At 33.3% G+C, this 21,046-nt stretch overlaps 2 protein-coding genes across 3 annotated transcripts; both read left to right on the top strand.

Moving 5' to 3' along the window:
• Positions 1-2,659: 2,659 nt before the first annotated feature.
• On the top strand, positions 2,660-5,148 carry LOC145594602 (dehydration-responsive element-binding protein 2C-like). Of its 2 annotated transcripts, none has more exons than XM_081650924.1 (2): positions 2,660-2,845; positions 3,774-5,148. In XM_081650924.1, exons 1-2 carry the CDS (start codon positions 2,826-2,828, stop codon positions 4,858-4,860), a joined length of 1,107 nt encoding a protein of 368 aa, XP_081507050.1. In that variant the 5' UTR covers positions 2,660-2,825; the 3' UTR covers positions 4,861-5,148. The 2 variants fall into 2 exon arrangements, with proteins under 2 accessions (XP_081507050.1, XP_081507049.1); XM_081650923.1 differs by having other exon boundaries at positions 2,661-2,845; positions 3,702-5,148.
• A 5,807-nt stretch (positions 5,149-10,955) lies between these two features.
• On the top strand, positions 10,956-19,655 carry LOC145595063 (SNF2 domain-containing protein CLASSY 2-like). Its single transcript, XM_081651418.1, has 8 exons — positions 10,956-11,288; positions 11,933-12,015; positions 13,761-13,832; positions 13,993-14,240; positions 15,300-16,805; positions 16,923-17,078; positions 17,170-19,163; positions 19,243-19,655. Exons 3-7 carry the CDS (start codon positions 13,784-13,786, stop codon positions 19,132-19,134), a joined length of 3,924 nt encoding a protein of 1,307 aa, XP_081507544.1. The 5' UTR covers positions 10,956-11,288; positions 11,933-12,015; positions 13,761-13,783; the 3' UTR covers positions 19,135-19,163; positions 19,243-19,655.
• Positions 19,656-21,046: the final 1,391 nt, after the last annotated feature.

Below are 21,046 nucleotides of genomic sequence, written 5' to 3' on the forward strand. Positions count from 1 at the left end.
ATTATATGAATCCTTGATTATATTATTTTTAAATTATAGTAAAATATGATTGAAGAATTTTAAGAAATGGAAGAAATTTTTTAGTGGGTGCTGACAAAAAAAATATTAACAACATCCTTAGATGATTTGAGGGGCAAAGAAATTTGTAAATTTGTGAAATTTAGATGAAATAAAAAAGATGATAAATTGTGTGATATATAGATGTTTTACAAAGAAATTATTTATGAAGGAGGCAGAGCAAAAGGTAGAAATAATCGTAAAAGGATTAATTGAGTTTTTGCGAACCATTTGTGAAATCCCTAATTTTCGATGATTAATGCCCAATTTAGGAGGAGATTCACAGTTCTCGTAGTCCTACTAAATTTAACATGAATCTACAATTTTGTCTTAAACTACTAATATTTATATGCCAGAAATAAAAATGAGGCACAAGATTAGTGCATTAGTTACTCAATGGATGTTAGGAATATAGGAAAATAATAGACTTTAATAACAATCATAAGTACAAAGGGAAACTTGAATAGGGCAACAACATTCCATCTCATCTCATTTTTTTTTTTTTGGAAAAAAAAACATTTCATCTCTTTTAACATGAGGAATATGAGACCATGAAATAAAAGCAAAAGAAGTGCACAAAAATAAAACATTGTCAAGATTAGAACCTGTTCATATTTACTGAACTAAGCTAAGCTGAATTAAACTGATTGGAGCGGAGCTGAATTGAACTAATTGGAGCTGAACTGAATAGAGCTGAAATGAATATGTTATGGTAGAAGGAAATTAAAAGCTGAACTGAACTGAACTGAACTGAACTGAACTTAAAATGCACATAACAACATAATCTATTGTGGGTACACCGTAACGTACACACAACAATGAGACCAACGATATACACAAGGTCACAAGCACATAAGCTACAATGTGGCCGGCGGCACACAAGAGCTGGGTATTATTGGAAATGGACTTTTGAGGCCCAAATTCTGCAACATGAATAAAGAAAAACCCAAAACACAGAATCATAACGTCACTGCTGAGATGATAGATCACAATAATAATGGTAATAATAAATGGATACGAGTAGAGCAGATGAACACATATAAAGCGTTGACACTTGGTTAACATGCACCAACTTATACCCAACTCTTGAGGAGTGCTGCCTCTTCCACATTCACATGACCATTACTTCGCACAATTATTATTACTTAGCCTTACGGCAGCTAGTTGGGCTAACATGGGAAGTGTCCTATATATTGGCTATTGCAACGTCTATTATGTGCGCACCCAGATTTAATTTTATGCTTTGTGCTCATATACATACTTATCCTCCACCTCATGCTCTACATTTTCTTTTTAATCACCTATATTAATGAGTGGATAATATTGCTTAAGCATGTTGGCTTATGATACTTTAGTATTTTTTGGATATTTGGATGGGTTGCTTTTGAAGAATGTTAATTAGATTAGATGGTTGGTATGGTAAATAATACTTACAACCTCGATATAATGTTTTGAAAAATATTTCATTAAGGTTTTAGGGGGTTATATTAACGGAACATTTTTCTACACAAATCGAGGAGAAAATTTAATGGCTAACCTACTAATGGAATCCTAACTGAAACCGTTAAGTGGTAGCAAAATGTATATTTTTATGTTTTTTTTGATAGAAAATAAATAAATTTTTGATAGGAGTAAAAGTCAAAGTGGTGCTGTTTAGTGTTTAGTGATAGTAAATGTCTAGTTTTCCTTGATTTTTTTTTGAGCATATATATTGAAAAATTACTAATTTCATTTTTATTTTGAGCATATATATTGAAAAATTACTAATTTCATTTTTATTTGTTTTTAGAAAATATACAAAACCAATTAGAAGTACTCCGTATCAATTAGAAATAGAGAGAATACATTGATGAAAAGAGATCAATCACTTTTGTATACACCCGGTTTTCAGTAATTTACTGTACATCGAGTTCACTTTTGTCAAATTTAGTGTCACTTTTGTCAAATTTAATATCACTTTTGTCAAATTTATCAATGAAGCATAAATAACTCTTATATTTGTCGGAGTAACTTTTGTGCGTTTTAGTGTAACTTTTGCGCCTTTTATTGTCATTTTATAACGGATATTCAGTAATTTACTGAACATCCGTTTTATTTAAAAGTTTGTGAAAAGAGATTGATCCAATATTTTAATTCATCATGAATTTCTTAAAATAAAACCCATTGACCATTGTTAAATCATGAAGTACACGTATCAAATCTTTTTACTCGTACTAAGCAAAACCGAGTAGAGTAATGAGATTTGAGCTGAGCTTAGTGAGTAAGAGTACAGTAAATTAACAGAAAGGAAAATGACGTGGGTCCCAAGCAAATTAAATACTACGTAAAATAAACTTGTATAATAAGCGATCATCTCAGAAAAATCGAGTGGTTCGGGAACATTCTAGGGGCACGTGTCAAATCAACAGCCGTAGAAACCTCAGGATAAACTCTACAAAATCGCCACGTCATCGAATCATATTTTTTATACACCAAAATATCCGATTTCGTGCTAAAATATCTTGCCTTCTAAAACTCCTATATATACCCCTTATTTGTTACTTGCTTGAAGCTTTCTGAAATTTCTGGTTTTTGCGCTCTCTACAAATATCTCTTTAACACTACTTAATTTTTTGTTTCTCTCATTCAAAAACAAAAAAAAAAAAAAAACAAAAAAAAAGTGATCAAAATCAAAAATCAAGAAATTTGTTAATCCTTAATTTACGAAGAACAGTTAATTTGAAGATAAGATTTCGGTGATTTGGTGTTCGAAGTCGTCGACTCGTCTTATGTCAGCGATTTTTGAAAGGTTGGTTGAATTTTTCATCCTGTTTTATCATTTTGTTAATTAATAATTTTTTTGGTTTTGTTTTCGGAATTTCCTGGGTTTTTTTTTTTTTTTGGTTGGTAGGGTTAAAATTTGAGAGAATTTATTGTGTTTTTTAAGAATCAATAATTTCCTTTGTGTGTGTGTGTGTTTAGAATGGAAGAAATTGATTAATTGTTTATGAATTAACAATATCATCGAAATTTTAGATAATTAGGGTTTTTGTGGTGGATTTATAGATCGGGAATGGTGATTTAGGGGTTAGGGTTTTATACTTTTATTGATCAATTATTTATGAATTGACAATTTATCGAAAATTCGATAATTAGGGCTTTTATTGTTAATTTAGAGAACGGGAAAGGTGATTTAAGGGTTAGGGTTAGGTTTTTATTGATATATTGTTTATGAATTGACAGTATTATTGAAAACTTAGATAATTAGGGTTTTATTGTTGATTTAGAGGACGGGAAAGGTGATTTGGGGATTAGGGTTAGGGTTTTTGTATTTGATTTTGCTATTTGGAACATTTTGTTTTAGTTATGACCTTGTGTATCGATTTCTTAGATTGATTTGGGGGAAAATTGGATGTTAAGGGGGGAAGTTGTATAAATTGATTTATGCTTTAATGATTTTCTGATTGAATGTTCAAGTACTTAGAACTTAGCCTGTTATCTCATTTGTTGCAGATTGTGAACGAACTAATTGTGTTGAGGCAGTGGCGACGATAATTGATTCTAATTTGCATCACCCTTATTTGAATTTTTCCTTGGAGAGGTGGTGGTTGCTTGCTGTGCTAGATTTACTCAATTTTAACTCGGATTTTTCTTTAATTTCCCAGGATGGGCACTTTCGATTTCGACAAAGCTACTTCTAACACACATTGCTCTTCTGTACCCTTTGATTACACCAGGAGAAGGAAGGCTCGGAGAAGGCGTGATGGAACTGATTCCGTGTCTGAAACTCTTGCTAGGTGGAAAGAAATTAATGATAAACTCTATGAAGACAAGAATGATGGCAAGCCTGTTAGAAAGGCGCCTGCAAAGGGTTCGAAGAAGGGGTGTATGAAAGGCAGAGGTGGGCCAGAGAATTCCCTTTGTAAATACAGGGGAGTTAGACAGAGGACTTGGGGTAAATGGGTGGCAGAGATTCGAGAGCCCAACAGGGGTAAAAGACTCTGGCTCGGTACTTTCCCTACTGCCGTTGAAGCTGCATTGGCTTATGATGAGGCTGCTCGTATGATGTATGGGCAGAGTGCTCGATTGAACTTGCCGCATTACCCAGCATCTTTGATGGAGGATTCCAGAGATAATTCTGCTACAACAACTACAACAGCTACTACAAATACTGCCTCATATACAACGTCGTCTGATAATCACTCTGATGTTTGTTTTGGAGGTCAATGGGATAGTAAAATGGATGGTGCTGGCGTTAAGCAAGAAGATGCTGAAAGCGACTCACAGTTTGATGCTAAAAATGCTGCAATGATGCTTAATGTAGGGACCCCAGCCTCGACAGTTAAGAAAGAAGCAAAGGCAGATGGTGAAGGTGGCATTGACATCAATGACTATTTGCAAAACTTAACAATGGATGAAATGTTTGATGTTGATGAGCTACTTGGAGCTATAGATGCTGGCCCTATTTCTCCTGCAGATTATGTAACCAACCAAGGCTATTCAACAAACCAAGACTGTACGATGAACCAAGGCTATACAACAAACCAAGGGTATGATGCTTTCAGGTCTGAAGTTGAGAACAACTCAATACAATTAGAGAGACCGGAGAGCTGGTCAAATCAGAGTCAGAATCCAGATATTCTATATCAGTTCCATAATCAAGATGATGCCAAGCTGTCGGGAAGTTTGAATTACAATGATCAAGTAAACAATGAGGCCGACTATGGATTTGACTTCTTGAAGCCTGGTAGACAAGAGGATTCTTCTCTAGCTGTTGATGATCATGGCTTCTTAAATCTTGCAGAGTTGGGGTTCAACTATTAAACATAGCAGTCTGAGTAACTGTTATACTGCAGCAATGACAAAGAGCAATACTAAAGAATTGATAGTCTGGATTTCATATAGTCAACTCGGGTTCTGGAATACTGTTAAATTTGGTTCATTTTTGAATTGTAATTGCTGTTACCATGAAAATGATGGCCGAAGCAAGCTAATTCTCAGTAGGTTTTTGATATTGGAGAATTATGCTTTGTTCCTTTCTTTTCATATTGTTTATCATGTAGAGCTAGAGCTGTGAAGCATGAATATACTCTGAGGGAAACTGATCAGTTATTCTTTTTTGTACAAAATCAAGTTACTAACCTTACATGGAACACGGTACATAGATTACACATCTTTTGCAAATTCTTTCCATTGTTTAATTTTCTTTGCTGCTTGAGTTATTTCTTTTCGCATCCATCCTGTCTTCATACTATTGTTTTACTGAAAGGATCCCGCCTCTTTCTGAATGATTGTGATCGTGTGCAACTATATATTTGCGTTCTTTCTTTATTCCATGCATTGATTAGTTGTGTTTTCCTATTAAGCTGCACCGTACGTCAATACCCTTGTATGAATTGATCAATATGCTTGTGCTAATGTGCTATTATGATCCAAATTTGCTGAAATGGGCATTAGTATTTTGTACATTGTTTTCTGTACTCCCCTGAAGCACAAATCTGATCTTACTACTGTCCTAAACTCTTAGACATCCTCATATTTTGCTTGAATTAAGGCAGTAAGCCCCCAAGTATGACTGACTAGAGTCTCCAACTGTAAGTCTGACCTAGTGGTTGAAATTCCAGTGGATCAACCTTAATCATGTAATGGGCTGTCCGATACTCGTCGGGCTCGTTTTGGTATTGTGTAAAGCGAAGTAAGCTTTTATTCTTAAAATGGACTATGAGGGAGACAACAGCCCCATCAATGAAACGATCATCTAACACTCATTAGAGTGATGATAATAAGTTTGAAGTTTAATTTGTTTAAACTTGTTTACAACTGGTATTAATTTTTACACTAATATGGCCTATGTGGGTATGACTGAGTGATATGTCTAACAAGGTACTTCCCCTATTTGGCTATTTGATCATATAAAGAGTGCCAAATTTCAGAAAAAATAAATTTATGTAAAATGTCACTCGCCAATTAAGGTTATTGATCGGTTTCCACAAAAAAAAAAAAAAGTCTATTGATCTTATGATGTTCAGTAAGTGCATTAAGGATCTGTTCTCTTCAGCTTAATTTCAGTTCAATTCCAATCAATTCAGTTCTTAATTTCTTTCTCTCATAAAATATTCATTTTCAGTTCAGTTCAGCTTAGCTCCAATCAGTTAGTAAATCAGAACAAACCCTAAGAATCTTTGAGGGCATGACTTAACCTGATTCGTATAATCCTTTGTCTTTCTTTTAAGCTGCTTTGGGTCGACTAGGGATCAAAATAAGTGCTTTATATAATTTTGGCCCTATTTGGCTATTTGGTTAGGCGAAGAGGGGAACAAACACAATTTGATTTATCAACAATCACAACAATATTCAATTTGCTAGTACCATTGAGACTTCAAAATCATTACATACTACTAAAAGCGAATCTTAGGGACACTTGGCAATGTATTATCAAAAAAATTCCCGCCAAAATTATTTTCTTAAAAAATAAAATCATTGCTTTATAAAAATAAGGTTACATTTAGATATGACTTTTATTTTATATAAAATCTAAAGTAAACCTCTTAAAATATCAACTTGCACATTATTACCATTACATATTTAAAGATTTTTTCTACTCCGTAACATGTATGTTTTTTATTGATTTAATATGTATTTAATGCGTTTTAATATCGGGTTAATCAATTCAATTAATTTTTTTATAATTGTATTTTTATATATTTATTCAATATTTGTGCATTGCACGGGATTTAACCTAGTAGTCTTATAAAGGCAAATAAACTGTTACAAGTTATAATATTACGTAAGTACGTTGTATTGATTCTTACTAGACTCGTCTTATTGTTTAAGACAATGATAAATTTGAACTAGCTTAACTAAGTAATTTTCTCTCTTTAGCACCATGAACTCCTCAATTTCTTATTCTACTAATCATTACGCCACCTCTAAATCTAGGATTAAGTGTTTTACCATCAGGCTAAGTTATTTTTTATGTATTCTTGTGAAACAAAATATTAATATGTAACAAATAACAATTCAATATGAACAATAAATTTAATTACAAAAAAAATTGAGTTATAAATTACAGTATATTAATGATCAACCCTATGTAATAATCCGGGGCATCGCCCGAGCTCAAAAACTAATTTTAAATTAAAAAAAAGTCCGAACTCAATAGGACCTTGGATTGTTAAAAAAGACCTCCTAAATGAATAAAAACATTGTTTTCTAGGTCCAAACAAAATGTACTAGTAGTTCAAAATATGCTTACTGGTAGTGAATTTCAACTTTATTTCTAAAATGATAAAATGATTCGATGCGCAAAACCAATTGAATGTTAGGTGGACCTCTTTTCTATCTTTAATTCAGCACCTACATATTTTCTATAGACTAGAGAGGAAAAGAATATTCAACTTTCTGCTTGAAATACAAGAACTATATACTTTTTCAACCACTATAAAGTTTACTGTATAATATATACTCTATTTTACAGAGTCCTCCATAATTATTTAGTTTTCTTATGACTACACCAATCAATTGTTGGTCTATTATTGATAATTGACAAAAAAAAAAAAAAAAAATGAAACATTCAATAATCTTGAGGTTAGTGATTCAAATTTTTACCAGGACACTTCTAGAGTGAGGATCTGTAATCCCTTTACGACTCTGCTTTTTTTTTTTTTTTTTTATCACACTCTTTAGATGTTTAGTCTAGTAAACCGAGTCAAATTGATATGTAAGATGTTCATCATTAAACAAAGAACAATCTGACTAATTAACCAAAAATAATACGAGTACATACTCCGTAAAAATATATATATATATACAGTACGGTTTATAAATATTTCTCAAATAAAAAATAATAATTTAATACAAGTAATGTAGATTATATATGACTCCATATGAGCAGTCACTTTTACTATTTCATTCATTCACAATTTACAGACTTATAAATTGAGTCAGAACTTTAAAAATTATAGGGCTTTTGCCCTCTAGTCTCTAGATATTTTCTGCAGGTCCCATTTATCTGAACTGTCATTTTCTTCTGCCAAAAATGTTACCAATTTTAACCCCTTTTTCAGGCAATCACTACATTTGGGCCAATTAATATTTATAATTTTAAAAAATATAAGTTCAATAAACGTCACCATACACTATTAAAAAGTCTATTATTCATAACCATATAAGAATAATACGAGTACATATACTAAAATTACGGACCTTATTATCGTGTATTGAAAAAAAAAGGTTACAGTACTTTATATGTTATGGCAAGCTACAATTATGGATAAAAACAAAAAAAAAACAAAATTTTGTAAATGTAAACGTCATAATAAATAAAGGTAGGTAAGCTAAACACAAAAGGTAGAAACTTCTTTACGGGAAAAAAAAAAAGAGTTTCAATTAATTATGTTAGCTCAATAAATACTCAGAATGATACATTCTATACTCAAATACGGAGTACTCTTTATCCAATAGACAAGAATTTATGACGTTAATTAATCAGAATAATTTAAATTGACTAGTTTGTTATTTTCTCTTCCCATGAGATAACACTTCAACATTATGATTTCGCCTAAATCATCTAGTGCCATCTCATAAGCTACATAGTCTTATTGTAGCTAAGAATGCTAACTATGAGATTATAATGTCTTCCCAGTTTTTGTAAACTACAATAAATAAATTGTACTTGTATAAAGTTATGTTAATAAGGGTTTATGAGTATAAGATAATTGAAAGATAAAGTCTTGACATGTTTTGAGTGATCATATGAATCACAATTCATTCAAAAATTTACATGAATCATGTAAAATTGTCCTTCAATTCATTCGGACATCATATCATCCCAAATCTTACACATATATTCACTATGGCGTGGGCAATCATGATGAAAACTCAAGAAATTTGAGGAAGAACTTTAGCTAAAGAAATAGAAAGTGGCTAATAATTCATGTATAAAATTGTGAAATTGTACCATGCATTTTGTCACAATCTAAAGGTCTTCATAAAATTCCAACTAACCATGGGACCTAGTTACCAACATTGAGTAAATAGACCAGCTATTTTCACATCAATATTAAATAAAGGTAGGTAAACTAGATATGTATAGATTAAAAGTCTTAAATATATACCTCGCAATTATAATCTTACAAAGTAGTATTCGATAATGATTCTAACTAACATTTGGAAATGACTTTGCTTCACCCACAAATACATTTTTTTTCTTCCTTATAATCTTATTTCACTAGAGTGACATTTCAATATGTTTACTTTTTCTTATAGTCTAACAAAGATGCATTCGATTTACTTTCTACTTAACTAAAGTTTAGCAATTTCCACAAACTTAAGCGACTCACATAGTTACATAGATAAGGGTGCTTCAAATTTAATAAAAGTAGGTTTGAAAAAAGACAAACAAATAGAATACTCAATTATTGTTAAATTTACCAAACACTTCCACATTATGCTTAATTAACCACTTACATTGTTATTATAGTTACAATGTAAAGTGGCAACTTATTTACATTGGACTGTATGGAAGGATCACGGTTCTCTATTTCGCTATTTAAACTCAATCGTGGCAGGTCAAAATGTTACCATAAGTCATCACTTCTGAAAATAAAGTCTCAAATAGTTGGTCAGTTGATTAAAGAGAAACAAATTAAGTTGATAATTGATTAGAAATTCTGCCTTGTCTGGTGAGTACGAATTAAACCAAAAGTAATTGGTGATGATATTTCAATGATTCTCGAGTATTGTCTTCTAATCAGTTTACTAAAAATTTTGAATTGCAATGTGAGTTGACCTATAGTGGTGTTGAGATTTATCATATAATACCGGGAGGTACTATAAGTTTAGCTTGGTTATTATTATTATTATTTTTTATATTAACTTTCATTCTCTTAAGCTATTTTTCTTGTTTTTGTTGGTAAGGAGGGGAAGAAAAACACTTGGATTTATTTATTTATTATTTTGACGGAAGCATCTGAAATTAAATAGAGGTAGGTAAGTTTTTTTTTTTTTTTTTTGACAAAGAGGTAGGTAAGTTAGACACATAAAGTTGGAGAAAGTCTCCATCAACAATTAATTATCATAGTATAAACTAACAAATAGTTATGAAATTACGTCATAAGAATAAGACAAAATTATTCATTCAATAGAATTTACTAATACGTTACAAGATGATCTTTTAATATTGCACATGAAAGGAAATATATCAAAGAGCGGAAAATGATAATCCTACCGCAAGATGAGAGCTTGGCACATAAAGTAACATCATTTCATCAATGACTTTCCTTTACTACAATATATGCGACTAACAAGTAGTTGCGATAATACCGGAAAATTAAACAAGGTAACATTTCAACATCACACATAAGAGATAGGTCAATTAATTAACACATACATAACTCGAAAATCATCTTATTAATGATTTCAAAAAAGTCTAATCAAGTCACTACGACATTTCAACATCACTTATTTGACGTTTCCCCACCTTTTTCCCAAACAATAAAATGTTTCATCTTTATTTCTCCTCATTTAACAATATAATTCACCAAACTAAATTCCACCCTGTATAACCAACTTTAAAGGCAAAAAAACCTTCTAAATTATTGTTTTTGCTTTTGGTTAATTCTTCACCAAGAGCTTATTATTAACCTTGCATTGTGTTTAACAACTTTGTGTTGCTCAATAGTATAGAAGAATCAACAACAAAAAATGGATAAAAACCATAATATAAAAGGTTAGGTCCTTGTATCATATTTAACTCGACAAATTACTCTATAAATTCTAATTTTTCATTTTTAATTTTCCAATTTCCAATACCTTAATTTTCTACATTATCTCATCCCAAAAAACCAAAAATAAAAAATTTTTCCCAACTCCTAGAAAAAGGTGAACGAGAAGGGACAGGGAGGTCCTTTTACCGCGGGATTCCCAACGACTTTTTCATATATCAGTGCATTATTTTTGTAGCCATTTATTTTTTTTTTTCCAACTTTTATTTCATAATTTCCGTGGTTTCATGCATAAAATTAAACACATTTTCTTACTAAAATTTAATAAAGACAACCCTTTATAAAATCCCAATTTCTATTTCTTTGATTTCTCCGCTTTTTTTCTCACTCTCTTCAATCTCACTCTACTACTCTACTTCACTAAAAAAAACAGTAATCATAAAATTAAATTAACACCCTTTTATTCATCATCTTCTTCACATTTCTCCTCTAAAATTTAGTAATTTCTACTAATTCAATCATGCCCAGGTAATTCATTTTGATTTGTTCCTTGTTTTTTGATTTAATTCATTGATTTATTTCCTTTTAAGTTCAATTTGATCATGATCGTCAAATGGGTGAATTTAATCAAATTGATTTTGTTAAAAACAGGGTACTCTGTTTTTGATTTTTAATTTCCCATTTTCTATAAATATTTTAGATTAATTTTTGCTGGTTATAATTGGGTATAACTTTTATAACGAATAAAGCTAATTTAAGTTTGTGGGTATTTCCATATTTGTGTGATTTACTACCTTTTTTTATTGCTTTGGTATTTTTTTGGCCTTTTTAATCGATAATCTTTTTATTCTTCCTTTTTTGGTTTTATATTCTCTTATATTTTTTTGCTAAATGTTACTAATACTAAGATACAGTGAAAAACTACCACAAAAACAGAGCTTTTTGAATTTCGTATCTATTTTTCTTGTTTAGTTCATTCGATCAATCTCGAAATAGTTGTATCTCATTTGAAAAAAAAGGATGATTAAGGTTTTATTAATTTTTAATAAAACATTCTCAATAGAGAATTCTTTGTAAGTAGATTTTATTTGGGTTTTATTAATGTGGGATTTGAGTGATTTTATTCTATTTAATTTTTGTTAATTTAATTAATTTGGTGATGATTTTGGTAGGTGAAGTGTGTGGACTAATAAAGTGAAGGAGTTTACCAGGTCTATTTCTGCTGTGCTGACATCTACTTGTGGTCCTCGTGTGTGTAAGACTGTTAAATCTTTCAATACTGTTTCATAATAATTAAATTCTCTAAGTTTATTTATTAATTTTATTTTATTTATTTTGATTAATGTCATCATTAAATTTATGAATGTTGAGGTTCACATTTCAATTAGTAGTATTTTCAAAGGAATTAGTTTTGTATAAGACTCAAAAGGATATGGGGTTTGTAAAATTTGTATGGATGTATGGTACTAGGCATACTAGCCACAAAGGAAATCGTGTAGTGATGTAGATTAGATTCGATCTAATGGCTAATCGGTTTTAGATGTCTTTATTGCTTGTATGGTAATGTGAACACTTTGGGCTCTTAGATCTCAAAGGACTCAAACTATGTAGCACATCTTATCACAAGAGGGTGACTTTTGACTCTAGTTTAATTTTACAATGAGAATAATGAGATGATTTTTATCTAAACAATGTACTCCTTCCATTTTTTTAAAGTGCAACAATTGTACTTCATGCATTACTTGTATTTATTAACTAACTATGACTTGAATTTTTTTTACTTATGTATAAATAATAAATGTTTTCTTGTAATAATGTAATATGTTGTTGGATTGGTTACAATGTGTATTTTCATAATATCACAATTTTGTATCTTATACAAACCTCCATTTTGCTTAAGGTTACTTACAGTAGTTATTATAGCTACGCAAACCAAGAGAAAGTAAAAATAGGGATCATACATGTGGGGATTTTTGTACTCCCTCCGTCCCAAAAAGAACGACCCATTTGGGTTGATTACGTGGGTATTAAGGAAGTTAAGTAAAAAGAAGTAAAAGTATATTGGAAAGATAAATTTACATGGGGTTTGTAAAAAAAATAGAGAGAGAAAGTAATAAAATAACATGAAAATTCAAATTTTTGTATGGGGAAGCTAATTTTGCACAAATATTGTAGCAAATTGGTGGGTGTTTTAATGCAAATGGGTCATTTTTTTTGGGACAAGGTTTTGGCCAAATGGGTCGTTCTTTTTGGGACGAAGGGAGTAATAAAGAGGAGAGAGATAGAGAGTAAGGACCCGTTCTCTTTCGGTTTAGCTCCAATCAGTTCAGTCCAGTCCTTAATTTCCTTCTCTCATTTCAGCTCTATTCAGTTCAGTTCATCTCCAATCAGTTCAGTTGAGCTCAACTCAGTAAATCAGAACAGAACCTAAGAGGTTTATTAAATAAAATGGGGCCCATCAATGGGGGCTTGTGAATGATTAAAAAAATACAGTCATAAAAGGAATAGAGTAAAAGTGATTAGAATTCAGAAAAACGGAAAGCGAGTAAGCATTAGGAAATCAGAGGTAGTATCAATGTGAAATTAAAGAAATTAATGGTAAAAAATTGCGTATCATATGCTGCTCAATTTGTTACACTTAAAACACAGGGTGGATATTTGGCTATAGCTTTACAATGGTCTGATAGGCGGAGTTTTAATGTGAATGCATTATTTGTTACCAAAGTATAAACAATAATGCATTGTATATTAGGAAAGGGATCAAATTATTCATGATGTATTACACATTATTTTTGTTTCCAAGTATAAACAATATTGCATTTTATAAGGAAAGCAATTTAATCTATTTCATGATGTGCTACATAATATTTGTTAGTGTAAACAGTAATGCATTGTATAATAGGATAGAGATCAAATTATTTACTTTGATATGCTTAGCTTGTCTGGTTAATCTATTTATACTTTGTATAAGAGTTTTACAAATTCTTCCATCACCTGCAGTTTAAGCACATCAAGGGGACACAATGAGGAAAAGAAGTCTTCATCTGGCTTTACATCCTTTCGATGATCATCGTAAGAAACTTTCCTATCTTCTACAATTTCTACCTGTTTTTGTGCTTAACTTTATCTTGATGTAGAGACTCAGATTGCAGTAGTAAAATAAAAAGTCTTGAAATGGATTTTGCATTCATGAAAATTACTGATTTTTTAAATTATTTCTGTTATCTTGCAGCCTTTGAGATATTTTATCAAGGGATGTGGAAAACTGTGGATCGATTAAGAATCAGTTCCGGGACTATAACGTTTAGCTTCTTGGACCTTGGATATTTGTTTGAGGAAAAAAGTTTTCTCTCTACCCTGAGGCTTCGGCCAAGAAGAGCAACTTTGACTGACTGCACCTGTGTACTAAGACCTGGTGCTGATGTTTCTGTGTTTTCAACACCTGATAATGCAGAAGAATCATCCGAAGGATCCCCCACAGTAAGCCTTTTGACCCCCCCTCCCCCCCCAACACACACACACACACACACACACACACACACAAAGAAAAGTGGCTATTACACCGTGCTGATTAATTTCTTCATGGAATACGTATTATCTTGTAACACCTCATTCCTTGCGTTGTGTTATCGATATCTGTGTCATTTCTGTTAAGAGTATAATCTACATGTGAATTGATATTAATTTCTTCTTAAAGAAGAAGATAGAGGAAGATTAACATACAAATCTATTGTGGGTTACTTTACCTATTAGTCTATTACCAACTGATTTTAGGATGCAACTTTGTTGGGCGTGTGTGTGGTTAGACTTTCGTAAATGATGATGGTTATGGTAACAAATCTATTTGTCGCAAGAAAGCATGTTGTTTACGTTCATAGAAATTCCTGTCCCCTATCTACTATCAAAGGGACCGTAATTGTCATTTTCCGACATGTTACCCTTCAAGGAAGAAGTTTAAGTTTGTGAGAAAAAACAATGTTCTTATCAACATAATTTAGAGAGAATTAAAGGATGCTTCCTTGGACGTATGGAAAAAAGAGGATCATATTTTATCGGAATAGGTCTTGAATCAATCTGTCGTTAGAGGCTATTTGAGTTCTTTTTCCGGAGTACTATAAAACCTAATTCTGCTATCAGTTTCCCTTAAGAATAATAAAACTCTTGTCCTGTTACCTTGTGAATGTAGTTTAACACTTTGTTAGTGAATCACTTTTACTCTGTGTGTGTTCTTGTTTGTTGTTTTCGCTTAATACTTCTCGCATCCATTATAACATATCAAAGCTTATAACTTAGGAGAGTATGCTTCCAGTAGGCACATACTTTAAGAAAGTCCTCCTAACTCTTCAGAGTTCAGGACAGATTACAACTAGTTCATTATTTTTCACTTGAAACTCTATTAGAAATTTGAATCTATCCGAACTAATTAGCCCTTATTTAAACTTTAATTAAACTTGAGTAGCCGCTATACCTTGTTTGAACTTATGTGATTAGATGAAACAAAGCCTATCTGGATGACACTGTTACCACTCTTGAATGCAGGGATGGTTTGATGCAAGAATAACATCTGTTGAGAGGAAACCACATGACTCTGAATGCAACTGCAAGTTTTACATCAAATTCTTCTACATCAGTGATGACAATGCTGGAACTGACAGAAGAAAACTAAGCAAAGAAATCGAGACTGTTGGGATCGATAAAATATCCGTCTTTCAAGTTCTCGAGCAAAGGCCTTCAGAAAATACACATTATAGGTGGAACCTGGCAGAAGACTGCACTTCATTGTCGAGGACAAAACTATTTCTGTCTAAGTTTGCTTCTGATATATCTTGGCTTCTTGTGACATCAGTTCAGAAGCAGACTGTATTCGATGTCAGAGCGATAGAAAAGAAGATAGTCTATCAAATATTGGACACCAACTTCAGTCCTTATTCGACTTCTGTTCGTCTAAGTAGTGTGAATTTCAGGACAGACGGTCATATTACATTCTCATCTGTTTTCTCATTTGTTCCGGTGGACAATGAGCAAGTACCGCCTGTCCCAGAGGTGAAGGAGGAAGAGGATCCTCTTTCGGGATATGAGCTTACAGAGTTAAGGCGATCAAAACGTCGTAATGTACAGCCTGAGCGTTACTTGGGTGAGATAGGTCTCGAGGTGACTGATACTACTGCACTCAGAATAGGGTACAAGTTTTGGAATCAGGAAGATTTGGCCATTGTGCTCGTCGATAATGAAGAAGATACAAACCATTCTGCTTTAGAAGATCCTCAACAAAATTTACAACATGCTATTGAGTTGTATTCAGGGGATCGCATCGGAGTTGAGACAATAGACGAGAATCTTATTAAAGATGGTCTTAGTGATGAAGACAGTCAGAATCAGAAGCAGAGGAAGCGGAAATATGTCAGAAAAGAGAAGGAGAATAAGAAAAAGAATGCTGAAAAAGCAGCAAGTAAGAACCAACTTGCTATTGTTCCTCTGCCAGGTGATACCAATCAAATGCCCCGGGAACAAAGTAATCTCCTTAATGAGATCCGACCTAATCCTCTCGACATTGATGATGATAATGTTCCATTGAAGTTCTACAAGCGAAGATTTAGAGAGCGGAGAACAACAGCTTCAACATCAGTATCAGGACGAATGAAGAAAATATCGGAATTAGATGATTATGATCATGAACCGGGACATGGAAGAAGGAACTTTAGTCATAAACAAAATCAGAAGTTTAAGCATCGCGCTTTTGCTTCTTCCAGGAGTGATAAGCACTCTGATGATCCGTCGAGAAATAAAAAGAAACCATTGGATATTTCTGCTTACAAGGACCTTATATCCACTTACATGAAGAATATACAGTTGACAATAGAAAATAAACAGCCGATTTCTACTGATGCGTGGAAAAACCTTCAAGGAGCATCATCTATGTATGAAAAGAAGGCTGCTGATGAAGCTCGACCTCCCGAGGAGGTAGAAGAAGAAGAAGAGTCTGAAACTGAGATGTTGTTTAGAGAAATGGACCTTTGTTTAGCTTCAGCTTATTTTGAAGAGGAGGTACTAAATGCTTAATGTTCTGTTTTATAACCAATTGCAAACATTTTTTAGGTACTAAATTCTTATGTTAAAAAAAAATACTAAAATACTTGGCATTTGCAAAAACTTTTGGTGCAGCATTCAAAGGCTGAAGATGGTGATGAACCCGCAGAGAAATTCTTCAAAAATGATGGATCTTGTCAGCATGTGTTCACCATAGATGATGAGATTGGGATTCTATGCCGGTTGTGTGGATATGTAATCACCGAGATCAGAGATGTTACACCGCCATTTGTAAGTGAATTTGAGGTTAATTTATTTAGATCACAGTTACCATATACTCTTTAATTTCTTTCTTTATATATGTTCTTGCTGGTGCTCTCAGATGCGACAATCAGGATTTACAGCAAAACATGACAGAAATGATAACAAGACTGAAAAAGATGATACTGAGCATAAGCTGCTGGATGAGGCCTGTGCTGATCTTGTCTATAATCCCGCCTCCTATGAAACTCTTGTGTCCGAATCAAATGACAATGTCTGGGGTCTAATCCCGAGTATAAAGAAGAAATTACATGATCATCAGAAGAAAGCATTTGAGTTCCTTTGGAGAAATCTTGCAGGGTCTTTGATACCTTCAGAAATGGAACCATCAAGCAAAAAAGTTGGTGGTTGTGTAATTTCTCATGCTCCTGGTGCTGGGAAGACTTTCCTTATCATCGCGTTCCTTGTAAGTTACTTGAAGCTATTCCCAGGGAAGAGACCTTTAGTTCTTGCACCGAAAACTACACTTTATACATGGTACAAGGAGATTATAAAGTGGGAATTTCCGGTCCCAGTGTATCAAATACATGGCCGAAGAACCTACAGAGATAGGATTTACATGCAAAAAGTCGGGACTGCTTCATCAAGTCTTGTACCAAATGGAGATATCATGCATGTTCTTGATTGCTTGGAGAAGATACAAAAGTGGCATGCTCACCCTAGTGTTCTTCTCATGGGTTACACTTCCTTTTTATCGCTTATGCGAGAAGACTCTAAGTATGCTCATCGTAGGTATATGGGTCAAATTCTGAGGGAAAGTCCAGGGATTTTGATACTTGATGAAGGACACAACCCGAGAAGCACAAAGTCTAGGCTGAGGAAAGCTTTAATGAGGGTTGACACAGAATTCAGAATTTTACTCTCAGGAACTTTGTTTCAGAACAACTTTGGTGAGTATTTCAACACCCTTTGCTTGGCAAGGCCAAAGTTTGTCGATGAGGTGCTACGAGTGCTTGACCCTAAGTATAAGAAGAAAATAAAGGGGCAGAATAAAACGCGAACTTCTATTGAAAACCGTGCTAGGAAGGTTTTCATGGACATCATTGCAAGAAAGATAAACTCAAGTGAGACAGAGGAGAGAGCTGATGGTCTAAACATGTTGAAGAACATGACAAACAAGTTTATTGATGTTTATGAAGGCGGAGGCTCAGAAAACCTGCCTGGCCTTCAGAGTTATACTCTGATGATGAAGCCGACTCCTTTGCAGCATGAAATTCTTGTGAGGCTTCACAAACACATGAATGTGGCTCGAGGATTTCCTTTAGAACTCGAGCTCATGATCACCCTTGGATCGATCCATCCATGGTTGATAAAATCCGCTGTTTGTGCAAACAAGTTTCTTAGCTTGGAGGAGCTCCAGAGCCTCGATGAGTTTAGGCTGGACCCTACAAAAGGGTCAAAGGTGAAATTTGTCCTTGGACTGGTTCAACGGTCTATAATAAGGCGAGAGAAGGTGTTGATCTTTTGCCACAATATAGCACCAATCAACCTCTTCCTTGAGCTTTTTGAGAGAATTTACGGGTGGAAGAAAGGTCACGAGGTTCTAGTCCTTCAAGGAGATCTTGAGCTTTTTGAAAGAGGAAGGGTGATGGATAAATTCGAGGAACGTGGAGGGCCATCAAAGGTGTTACTCGCTTCAATCAATGCTTGTGCTGAAGGTATTACCTTGACAGCTGCCTCTAGGGTGGTCTTGTTGGACTCAGAATGGAACCCCTCAAAGCAAAAGCAGGCCATTGCTCGAGCATTTAGGCCCGGTCAAGAGAAGATAGTGTATGTTTATCAGCTATTAGTTAATGGTACATTAGAAGAAGATAAGCATGGTAGAACAACATGGAAAGAATGGGTTTCTTGTATGATATTTAGTGAAGAACATGTGGATGATCCTTCAAAATGGCAGGCGGAGAAGATCGAAGATGCTTTATTGAGAGAAATCGTTGAGGAGGATCATGCTAAGTCTTTCCATATGATTATGAAGAATGAAAGGGCTTCTTATGAGAATCCTTTGAAGGTGATCACTGAGGAATAAAACCATCACCCCTCCAAAAATTGTAAAATGTAAGAATCCTCTTCTTTGATTTTCATTTAAATTGCATATTTTTGTTTATTTACTAACTCTTTATCCTTGATTGAGCAGAGCTATTGTATAAAACCCGGAGGATGATCATGGATGTTCGCGTTCAATAAAGCAGGAATGTCAAAGATGATTCTGATGTAGTTATGTTATGACTAACTATTTAGATGCAAATTCTGCATTTTCCCTGATGCTTATGCGGCAGAGTTCCCGGATCGTGATAGTGTAGTCTAATGTTATAATATGCAGCTCATAACCTGAAACTGATGCTTGGAGATGTACTCCCTCCATTCCAACTTACAGTGTTTTTTAAGGTTGTGCATATACTAGGAAATATGAGTTATCTCGTGTTTGAATTTATTGGAACTTATTTTTCCGTACCTGAACTTATATTAGTTGTAAACTTGTGTACCATGGCTTTATTTGAACTTATCGGTCCTTATTTTATCGAAAGGAATAAGATTGTAAGTTATAACTATTGCTTGATTTTTACTTTGCTGAGTATACAACAATCAGTTTGTGAAAAAGCAGGAATTCATGGGCTTATAAATTTAACTAAGAATTTATAGTGGATTAAGCTGTGCACAACTTCACTGTACAAAGTTGGGCTTTAGAAAGCTTGTACATTTAAAGCTTGGGCTAAGAAGATAATAAATGTTAATGAGATCGGACAAGAAAACTATTTGCCCCAAGAACAATGGGGTGAGTATCGATTCACGGCTCGCCCGATAGACGGAGAAGAGATCATCGGTCCATCTCTGTATTCTTAAATTAATACGAAGTATAAATATATTAAATATGAATACTCTGTATATACATAGAAGCACATAACTTAAAAAAATTATGTGTAAATTGTTAAGCAAGTACATTTTTTTATTTTTATTAATAAAAATGCTCTGGAGTAGAGTATGCAATCATGAAATTATTTTTTTTTTTTTAATATACGTTTAGAGAGGTACAAGTTGTGGATGATGATAATCGATCCCAAGATCCCAACCAGAAAGAAAATTCTGGTTTCCATAAAAATTTGCAAAATGGCCTTAACAAGTGGTGGCCTTTGACAATTGGACAAGTATTTTTTTTTTGAGGACAATTGGACAAGTATGAAAGACTACTAGAGAGTCAAGAAGACTTTCCCAAAAGAAATTCGAAATTTTCTTCGAATTTTTGAATGGAGTCTTTATGTACTCCTTATGACTAAAAGCCTCTATAAGCAACAAGTTCAGATTGATGTCATCGTCATTGCTGCGGTATGTTAAAACTCTTTCGTTGAATTTCTACTACTACCTCCGGTCCAAATTACTCGCAACTTTGTAATATTTTATATCTCACAAATAATACCTCAAAGTTGCAAGTAATTTGGACCGGAGGTAGTACTTCGTATTACTTTATAGTTTATACCATAGACAAACTTAATTATAAGGTCTCAGGGTCTGTTCTCATTGACTGAATTCGATCAGCTGAACTGAACTGAAATGAATATTTTATAAGAGAAGAAAATTAGGAGCTGAACTAAACTGAACTGAACTGAACTGAACTGAACTAAATTTCAACGTATGAGAACAGGCCCTCATTAACGTTATTTTTATTTTATTTTTTCTGTTTTGCGCATATATAAAGAACTACAAACGACAATTAAATATGGAGGATTCGATCTCAAATCTTAGATATTTCCTTCACAAGTACGCGATGTGAATGGGAGTAGTGTATTTCTATCACGGCAGAGGCAGTTGGCAAATGGAAATTAAGATACAATGGACCCCTAGGAAGGTGCTTGGGACTTGAGAAATTTTTTTTCTAATTTTTTTAAAGATATTCTTACTGCATGTTCCATATGAAATAAAAACTTGCTAGTAAACCAACATGT

This window comes from Chenopodium album, chromosome 19 (genome assembly GCF_948465745.1).
Source record: "Chenopodium album chromosome 19, dcCheAlbu1.1, whole genome shotgun sequence".
NCBI lineage: Eukaryota > Viridiplantae > Streptophyta > Magnoliopsida > Caryophyllales > Amaranthaceae > Chenopodium > Chenopodium album.

What these genes read in the sequence shown, in the direction of transcription:
- LOC145594602 (XM_081650923.1), top strand. Translation starts at nt 2,826, where the DNA reads ATGTCAGCGATTTTTGAAAG. An exon ending in ATGTCAGCGATTTTTGAAAG is followed by an intron (nt 2,846 to 3,701) that starts GTTGGTTGAATT and finishes TTAATTTCCCAG; the next exon opens with GATGGGCACTTTCGATTTCG.
- LOC145595063 (XM_081651418.1), top strand. Translation starts at nt 13,784, where the DNA reads ATGAGGAAAAGAAGTCTTCATCTGGCTTTACATCCTTTCGATGATCAT. An exon ending in CATCCGAAGGATCCCCCACA is followed by an intron (nt 14,241 to 15,299) that starts GTAAGCCTTTTG and finishes TCTTGAATGCAG; the next exon opens with GGATGGTTTGATGCAAGAAT. An exon ending in GAGATGTTACACCGCCATTT is followed by an intron (nt 17,079 to 17,169) that starts GTAAGTGAATTT and finishes TGGTGCTCTCAG; the next exon opens with ATGCGACAATCAGGATTTAC.